General features: G+C 48.6%; 1 protein-coding gene across 5 annotated transcripts in view; it reads right to left on the bottom strand.

Annotated features, from left to right (window-relative positions):
• Positions 1-6107: 6107 nt before the first annotated feature.
• The window catches only part of LOC113015379 (semaphorin-6D-like), a 94075-nt gene continuing 90188 nt past the window's right edge, over positions 6108-9994 (bottom strand). For all 5 annotated transcript variants that reach the window (XM_080295714.1, XM_080295717.1, XM_080295715.1 and 2 more), the window contains one exon: positions 6108-9994. This exon is cut by the window's right edge and continues 493 nt beyond it. In XM_080295714.1, the coding sequence (XP_080151840.1) occupies positions 9285-9994 (710 nt within the window). In that variant the 3' untranslated portion in view covers positions 6108-9284.

Below are 9994 nucleotides of genomic sequence, written 5' to 3'. Positions count from 1 at the left end.
CAGTGCATTTATGTGACATTGTCCTGAAGGATTTAGTTATTCTCTATGGTTAAAGAAATTGCACTAATTAATTCATATTTATTATAAATAATCCTAATTATACATCTTGCTTCCGTGTTTGTGTCCTGTGTAAGTAAAAATATATTCTATTTTGGTTTTATACATCGATTAATGACCTGCAGAATCTCCTTATCATATTAAGTGATTCATAAAAGTCGAACTTTATGCTTTCTCCCTCTTGAAAGCGATGACATCCTTGCATTACATACTTTAGGTTCATTTTTTGCTGGCAGATTAAAAAAAACAAACAGGCAGATTTAGAATACAACATGCAGCGTTGTATAGATGGACACATAAAAAGATAAAAAAATCACATGTAAACACTTTGTTACATTTATGATAAATGGATTTGAAAGTACAGTGGCACGGCAGCACGGTGGTTAGCACTGTTGCCACACAGCAAGAAGGTCCTGAGTTCAATTCCACCATCAGGCCGGGGTCTTTCTGTGTGGAGTTTGCATGTTCTCCCCGTGTTTGCGTGGGTTCCCTCCGGGTACTCCGGCTTCCTCCCACCGTCCAAAGACATGCAGCTTGAGGGGATAGGTTAATTGGTTAATCCAAATTGCCACTAGGTGTGAATGTGCGAATGAATGTGAGTGTGAATGGTTGTCTGTCCCTGTGTGTTGGCCCTGCGACGGACTGGCGACCTGTCCAGGGTGTACCCCGCCTCTTGCCCTATGACAGCTGGGATAGGCTCCAGCGCCCCCCGCGACCCTGAAAAGGATAAGCAGAAGCGAATGGATGGATGGATTTGAAAGTAGATAAACACATTTGTGTCGGCCTTGGCTCATAGTTCTTGTCTTTAAATGAACTTTGTCTGTGTGTGTTACTGCACTCTCAAAGACTGAATGAACCAGCATTGCAGCCATGGGTCACTGTGAGCATCACAGGGAAGGTTGAAGCCGCCCGCTGCACCTGTAAGGCCGGAGTCACAGAGACCTGCAGCCATGTCGCTGCTCTTCTGTTTAATGTAGAAGCAACAGTGAGGATCTGTGGCACAAGGACTGTTACAGATGAACCTGCATACTGGGTTTTGCCTGGTAATATGACCAAGATACAGCCAGAGGTTGGCCATAAGATAGACTTCTCCTCTTCAGCTGCCCAAAAAAAGGCTCTCGATTAAAACATAAACAGACCATCTGTAGTGACAGGGAAAAGAAAAGATTCCACCTGCTACTGTGGAGGAGTTGGATCAACTGATGGGAAAATATTTCTCCAAGCATAGTTCTGTTCTGAATGACCCATAATGTTTTAATTTAGGGGGACATGTAAATAATTTGCATTTACTGAATATGTACTTACTAAGTACCACAGTTCAAAAGTTGAATAAAGAAATAAATGTTTGCCTATTTTAATTAAAACCACTTTGTAGAACATCAGTTACAATTGTCATGGAAAACAGGGACCCAGGCGCAGTTCTTCTTCACAGAAACGCAGTGCGTTTATTTACAGTGAAATAGACAGGCAAGTCCAACGTCCCTTGCTCCCAGTGCGTTCCGTGTTGTAACTCCCTAGTGTGTGTGCTCCCCAACTCACTCCTCCACTCGCCTCTCCTGGAGGAAGGAGGAAAAATCCACTATTAGCCACACGCTAGCCAAATACCAAGCTCACACTGCTCGCACAGACTGCACCAGTTCGGAGTAATAATCCCGCGTCGACTGTCGCCGCGAGTCCAGGTTAAATACCTCTTTCTAGAGCATTTTCCCTGGTTTTACTACCACACTGGGGCACATGTTCACCAAAATGCAGCAAACCTTCACCATCTTATCCAGAAGGGTCACCTCTTCACCTTCACATGGAAGAACTAATCTGATTGGCATGGTGGTGTGTAGCATGTGGTTTGAAGCAGGGATTTCGTAGTGCCCCATGTGTAGCGTTGGAACCCAGTCAGGATTTGTTTCATCCATTTCATAGGCTGGTTTGCTGCAATAATGAAAAACAATTAGCAACTAATATGCTATAAAGAGTGATATGAACTTATTTAGAACTTAACTGAATGAAAACGTCTGGAGCACCAACAGATATCTGTGGATGGTAGAGAACTGGATATCAGCTCGTCTCACAGCTGCTATCCAGGCTAGATGTTATCAGATGTATCAGATGTATCAGATGTTACCAAACGCCTTCGTTTGGTAACATCTGATACACGAGCTCCCTCACGTTGCTTCCAGGTGGGGAAAGAATAAAAACAGAGCCCATTTTCCAGCTTATTCGCTTCCCGATCGTGCGATCTAACGACCAACACAGCAAGGACGAACCATTGCTGATGCTTTGCTCCTTTGTTTGGCCTGCTAAAATGGCACCTCGGCGGTCACGCCCCCTCCCGTGACATCACGCTTCGAAGCCCTATAAACAGCGTTGGTCAAACAGATGTACGTAGACTTGCTTTTCAGGAAAACCAGGCAGTCAGTGTTTGGTGTCTGCTGAGACAAAGCAGGAGAGTCAGAACGACATTTGTGTTTCTGGGTGTAAAAGCTCCACCTGAGCTCTGAGAGCTGCCCACCGGCAGAGATCGAACATCTGCAGCTGTTCATGAACCGGACTGACGGCGGTGGACGACAAGTTTTTATCTTGATAAGAAGATGTATGAAGGGGTTACATATACTAGAAAGAAGCTGTTTTTGACTGTGCATCATTGAGCCCAGTGTAAAGAGCTGTGATCTTGTATTTGTGACAACTGCCCTCTTGGCCTGATCTCTCCTGGAAACCATAGCATCTACTTCGTGATACGAATGCTCTTTCTGGCTGAAAAGAAAATCTTCACGAGCGATATGGTTGATCTTTTTCTGACAGATTATAGGTCAACAAGTAATTTAGCACAGTTTAAATTCCCACAATCATTCTTCAACAAGGAGGCAAGGATTTGGTCAGCAGGTTGGTGTGCGCCTGCTGTCGGAGTGCTGGAGTCCCAGAGGTGACCTGCTGAGGCGGGGCCTGGATGGAAACATCATGCATACATGGCCACGTGGTCATCCTGAGTAAGACATGGGTTATGGTCTCATCAGAGTTACAAAGCATGAAGGTCTGCTTTGGGTTCGCTGCCTACGAGGAAAGAAAGATCAGGGAATTCAGGGTTACATCATGATATGAACTCAAGTTTCCTTTAATTACAGCAGATTTCTCAATGAATTTCATTTCAAATAAGGTTAAAATGAGAAAAAGAAGGATTTGGTGAGAAATCATTTCGAGTGAGACAATAAATCTACATGATTTCCACATCGTAACAACGCCACTTTATCTCAGGAGGCGTGGCTACAGAGGAGGTTCAACATATCCAGGCTTGCTCTGCGTTAGCTGGATCAGTGAATCCTACAAGCCCAGTCAGAGATAACAGCCATGCCACGGAGGTTATCTGATGAACCGGGCTCTCTGCTGCAGGCTCTGAGCGCGCTCAGTGCTGCTGTTTGTTTCTAAGGAGACAGCTGGATCCATGGAAACATGAACGCTTCCTGTCCCACAGCCTGAGACGTGAAATCAGAGCAGAGGAAATGAATGTGATGAAAGTTTGAGTTACAGGTGTATATATGTATACACCTGTAACCACGTGACTCTCCGGGGGAGGAGAGGCCAGGTAAAAAGGGGCAGGGAGGGATGAATACTTAATTGATAATTTCAAAATAAAAGCAGGTTAAAGTGGCTCACATGCACAGAGAGGCCTGAAGTCAGCAGCTGAAGGAAGAGGAAATCCTAGGAGCTCTCACAGCCGTCATCATGGCAGCGCTGACATCTGAACGTGTTCGTGACCTGACCCACGGGAACACGCACGTTTGATGCTCTGCAGGAACACCCGATCAGATTCTGGATCGGAAACATCGCTGTGAGCACGGATGGGATTCAGTTCGATTCCTTATCGAGGTCTCTTTGTTGTGATCAGTGTTGGTTGATTACATTCAGTACGATACATCAATTACAATATTACACAGAACACTTTATTAAAACGAATGCAGCACGTTACTTATTAGGTACAGACATCAGTCATACTACTCGTTATGTTACTTTCACGTTACTCTGTAAAATGACGTGAGAGCCAACATTTAAAAATATAAACCTGAGGCTCCAGCGCCACACCCCAGCACAGATCCCGTCCTGATGAGGACACGCCGGACCTTTGTCTTAAACCAGCACAAAGAGACTTTAAAGAGGTGGTCTGAAGTTTTACTGTAGCTCAGGTTTGCTCCTTTGATTCAAACCAGCAAAAATGAAGGCAGGAAACTGCAGTTCATCATCCTCATCATCATCCAGGTAATCCCACGATTCGACAGTGAAAAAAGAAAAGTGCTGAATGATTTGAGCTGACTGTGCTGAGAGCTGCTGAGTCCACTGCCTTTAAAATCTGCTTTTCTTTCACTGTCTTTACATTTATCAAAGCCTTCCTCTCTTTAATATTACCTCACGAAACCCAAGGTAAGAAGACCTGCTACCTTTTCACCAGCAGATGGCAGCACAGCACCTCCACGACGCCTGGACCTGGAGGCGGGCTCTTACTGGAAGGATAAAGCGAAGTCATCAGAGGTGTGCAGGATGGTTTTCCTGTTCGGATCCTCAGACGGGGTTCAGACTTTCAGCTTGTCAGCGTTTATGTCCTTCGTTTTATTTAACGGTTATTTTATTGTGGTCATCGAACAGCGCGCCGTGCACCGTTTGAATTTCACAGCTGATGGTGCTGTTCGACTGACCGCAGCAGTAGGTGATCAGCAGTGATCCAGGACATCGTCACAGTGCCATTACTCCTCCAAGCACCTCTGCAAACAGCTACAACAAACCACCTGACAGCTGGTTTGAGTCCTCACGCCGTCTCAGGGTCATCGCATCGAGGATCACTGAAGCTGCATTCGGGACACGTAAAACACCCAAAACTGAAAGCAGGAAGTCCTTCATACAGTCAGATGATGTTTGTCTCCAGAGCTGTGAGAAACTCATTCATATGCTTTTAATTAATTTGGCAGAATTGAAATGAACCAGACGACACCGCAGAATATCAAACACACCGCTCACTTAAACCATCTGCTGCTGGAGAACACTTCCTTTTCCCCAGTTTTAGGAACTTTGTCAAGGACATCTTTATCCTCGGCAGGACCAAAGATATCTCAGACTGGAGACTGAAACACTGAGAGGATAAAAGACCTCAGAACCAGAACACTGACCTGCTTTAAATATCCATGCAAAGCTTACTGTAGTCATCACAGTTCATCAACCCAACTGACTGAGAATAAAACATTAAACAGTTCAGGTCCTGCTGTGCTCTGTTCCAGGGAGCGCTGCAAGAAAAAGCCTTGGCCAGGTTGTGCACTCAGGAACAGGGCCTGTAATAACGCCTGTGGTTACTGCTCTGTAAACAAAACACACCAATGCAACAGTCTGTGTGTGGACAGTGAACCAAAGAGTTAAGTACCTATATATTTACAGCAGGACATCCTCCTCAGTGATGAAGGAACCAATAATCCTTGGTCCACTCTTGAACTTTGAACCCTAATGAAGACGATGCATTTAAGGTCCCCACAAACCTCACTGGGCTGTTTGCTGTGTCCCTCAATTCAGCACATCAACCACCAGGAAGTGTTCTGACTTATAATATCTGTGTTTCAGCACAGTTTCCTGTGGGTGGACAACAAACTGGACTGGTCATGCAACACGCAGCACCGGTATAAAAAAGGCCAAAGCCGACTGTACTTCCTCAGGAGGCTGAGGTCTTTTAACATCTGCAGGAAGCTCCTGAGGATGTTTTACCAGTCGGTGGTTGCTGGAGTACTTTTCTATGCTGTGGTGTGCTGGGGGAGCAGCACAGCAAAGAAGGACTCATCCAGGCTGGAGAAACTGATCAGGAGGGCTAGCTCTGTGGTCGGCATGAAGCTGGACACTCTGGTGACAGTGGCAGAGAAAAGGACATTAAAGAAACTGCTGGACATTATGAACAATGCCGGGCATCCCACCCGAGGGATTAATAAAGTTTCATCTAATCTAATCTAATCTAATCTAATCTAATCTAATCTAATCACCCATCCTTTCAGAATAAGAGTCCACACAAAGAAGAATCACTCTGCTGCCAGTACTATTCCACAGTAGCCTTTATTTACACCGTCATCCACATTGTTAATTAATAGCAGTAAGGTAAACATAATAGTGTGTGACATTATTACATTGTCATTTCAGCGTAGCCCACCGGGTGGCGCTGTGAGTCCACAGCGTCTCTGCTCCTCTCAGCACTTCAGAGGACGAGAACCACGAAACGAATAAACAAAATCATTTTCAAGGTTACAAGTGCATCTCATACAAAACCTTTATAAAATACGCCAAAGTCTTTATGCTCTGCGGCGCCCCCTAGCAGCACCCAGTGGAAACATTCATAAAGGACCTTTGAAGATTGAAGAGTTCAGCACTGCTCACAGACTCTGAGGTGGTGTTTGTGCTGTGTGAAGGTTGGAGTGGCTCGCCGCAGGTCTAAAGGAGCGTTCAGCCAATTATCTACGGCACGTTAGCAGGACCACGGATTTGTTACCAACTGAACCAGAACCAGAACTCTGAGCAAAACATTAAAGCAGCATTTTCATCTGAAGGAAAATTCAAATACAAAAAGCTCGATGTGACACTTTGGTGTTTATACGCAGCCCTCCCTGTTTTCCATTAATCAGTGTTTTACCTTTTCCACCGATTGGACGAATGCGAAAGGCAAAAAAGTTGTTTTAGTTTCCGAGGCGACGCGTTCAGGCGTGTCTGTGGTTCAAACAGCCGTCGCTCTGTTTAAGATATTCAGCTGACAGAGAGAGAAACAGACACAATTTGGCTTATTGTTTATTAATAATAATAATAATGCGTATCGACAGGTTTGCTCTGTCGGCACAGAGCCATGAGGAAGGACAGTTCTATTCTATTTTGTATTATTTCTAACAATCCAGACCTGAAAACTCTCCATGTTGGTGCGTTTAAGGACAGTCTGAGTGTTTGACTGAACCTTGTTCGTAATCTTTTTCCTGACGTGTACGTTAGCTGTCACGGCTGGATGACACCTCTCAGATATCCTCTCCAAAGCAGTGCCTGGAGAAACGCTCGGTGTCTAACGGGTCGGTGTTCACAGAGGTGCGTCTGCAGTGATGCCACAAACGCCCGAATCTTCCCGTTCGGCTCGTTTTTAAACGCCGTTTCTTTTTCTGCAGAATCCCCTGCTGAGAGCAGAGGGTGGGATTGGCAGTAAATTTAGCCTCCGAGTCCTGCGGCAGCCTCCTTCAGTGACCACAGCAGCTGTAATCTGCAGTGACTACAGTATTTCAAACTGTTTGAATCAGGCGAGATGAAAGAGGATGATGTAAGCGCCTCAAACGCTGTGGCATGAATCCCTGTACAGTGAGCAGCAACCATCGCGCTTTGGCCTCTTTTATTTAACCTCAACAAACGCATCACGCACCGCGGCTCGCTCTCGGCTGCGTGTTGCATCGTGTTGGTGCAGAGCTCGTCCTCCGCTGTGGACCGCGGGGAGAAGTCACGTCTGCATGACGCGACAGTCAGTTCGCTCAGACGACTACACGTCACAGCCGCGTGTTCTGCATTCAAGCCTACGTCTCAAACTTGTGCTGGTTAGTACGACTGCCTGATGTACCCCGGCGCTGTCCCTAAACAGCCAGGCGGGCCAGAAACCCTCAAACTATTTGGGCATAAATGAGATAAAGTAGTAGCAGCGCCACGCCAAAGCTCGAATGACTGGATTTGAAAGTTGATGCCAGCTGTTTTTGGACATGTGACGAGATTACTGGTGTTTGTATCTGAAACTCTTCGTGTTTTATGGTCTGAACGAGCAGGCGCAGAGGTCCTGAATCATCTCTTTTACATTTATTGCTTCGTTTAGCGGCGCTGCCCGTGCGGCTCACTGGTGGCGCTCTGAGTGTTTGTGCCTCAGTGTAGTTAAAAGAGCTGCAGCTTTAGGGTTTGTGACATGAAGCAGGTGTTCAGCACCCAAGTCAGAAACTGAATCCGTCTGTGGACAATGATGCTAACAGACCTGAAAGTGCATCCAGGTGCATCCACGCTGAGGCAACACGGAGAGCCGGCGTCACGTCACCCGCTGGTCTGCAGGGTCCGCTCTGCGGTCTCACCTGTGTTGCCTGAGCCCGGCGGCGGAAACAGAACCCGGCAGAGCCGCTAACAAACACCGAGGTAAAGACAAAGCAGCTGATCCACTGTTCTTCAGCTGGGAGGAAACCCTCCCAGCAGACCTTCACCCAAATTACCACCAACAGAATCCTCACGTTCCCACTGCCTGCTGGGAAATGTAGTTTTTAATGAAGGTGCAGAGTGAGACTGAAGTCCGACTGAAATGTCTCCGCCACGGCAGACAACAGGCCACGCCCCCTCTCCCAGACTCTGGGCTCTGGGCATGCCTGCACACATTTTCACATTTCAAAGGTTTAACAGGTACCTGAACGCATCACCAGCCTCGAGCGGGGTTACAGAGCATAGCTGAGGTGACGAGTCTGCCTCTGCTCCGCCCTCGTGGGCGCCGGACACCCTGGGAGGTCAGTGGGAGCATGAGCGTGGCAGTAATTTGGGTGAAACACCAATTTAAGAGCAAACTTTGTTAAAGTTTCCACAGTGTGCGCTCAGCTGGTGAAGAGAAAACACGCCCCCTTCAGACGAGTGCAGGGCCTGAAACGACCCGCGGGGGTCTGGGTGTGACGCTCAGCAGGCGTTAATGCAAGAGGGTCGTTGTAGTGATGTGGAGACGGTTATCACACCTGCTGGGCGACCTGCAGATACCAATATGGTATAGAAGACCGAGGTGGTCTGTCCTCAGAGTGCTGCTGAAAACACAAGTCTGCGCCCCCCACGGGGACGGGAGCCGCCCCTGCTGCGGGGTTCAGGTTTGCTGACGATCCTGGCGAATGAAATCCGGGCCCGACGACAGGATGTCGCATCAAAGTGCTCCGAAGAAAACTGCATTAATCTGGAATTCTGTAGCCACCTCGAGCCGCCTTTGGAATGTTTAGTAGTTCGTGCTGGTTTCGAGCCCCGCCCCTTTCAATGAGCCAGAGATGCTCGAGTGGCGACGGACGGCGTCCTCTCAGCGGCGGGGCAGCAAGCACGGCTGAGGGGTGGTAACGAGGAGCGATGGGGACAAAAAGCTCTGGGTCTCTTTTGTGTCTCCAGCCCATCGGCGCTCTCCTCTCATCCTCTCTCACCAGCCCGGCAGGCGTCTAAGGACAGCAGCGGCCATGTCGGCGCGGTGCCCGGCAGCCTCAGTAGTTGTACTTTCCCGCCTCTGCGCCCGGTGACGTGGCTGTGTTTGGCAGGAAGAGCGGTTTAGGAGGGATCTGGGGTTTGAGCGACACCGTTCTCCGGACGACGGCTGCCCGCTGGGCGTGCGGCCCCTCGCTGTAGCTGTGTTGCCGTGTGAGGCAGGCGCTGGCCACCGACGGCTGCTTGCTGTTGGCGGGGGTGGGGCCACCGCTGTTGTTGCTGCTGTTGTTAGTGTTCATCCTGGCGAGGAAGTGAGCATGCTGCGGCCCTCGCTGGTTGAAGCTGTGGTGGCGGGGCACGGCGCCACTCCCGCTGCCCATCCTGATGAGGGAGTGACGCTGAGAGTGGTGGCGCGTCACGGAGACGCCGCCGCCTCCTCCAGGTCGTTCTGGAATCACTTGCTGCTGGAGCGGAGTGGAGGACGAGGAGGAGGAGGATGAGGGGATGGAGGTGGAGGAGGTGGGGTTGTTTGAGGATGAGGAGGATGAAGATGAGGAGGAGGTGGTGTTCTGAGGAGGAGGGTCGATGCGTTTGGGGAGGCCGTCGCTCGGCAGCGCGGAGGTGCTGTGGTAGGACGCGGCCTCATTCTGTTGCTGGTGATGGTTGCTATGGTGATGGCCGTGGTTGTAGTGGTGCGTGCGCGTCTGTGCGTGGTGGTGATGGTGGCTGTGATGGTGCCCTGCGGTGGAGCCGGACGACCCGGGGAACA

The sequence above is a fragment of the Astatotilapia calliptera genome, chromosome 22, assembly GCF_964374335.1.
Source record: "Astatotilapia calliptera chromosome 22, fAstCal68.1, whole genome shotgun sequence".
In the NCBI taxonomy this organism is placed as follows: domain Eukaryota; kingdom Metazoa; phylum Chordata; class Actinopteri; order Cichliformes; family Cichlidae; genus Astatotilapia; species Astatotilapia calliptera.
This window is presented reverse-complemented; position numbering and strand designations above follow the sequence as displayed.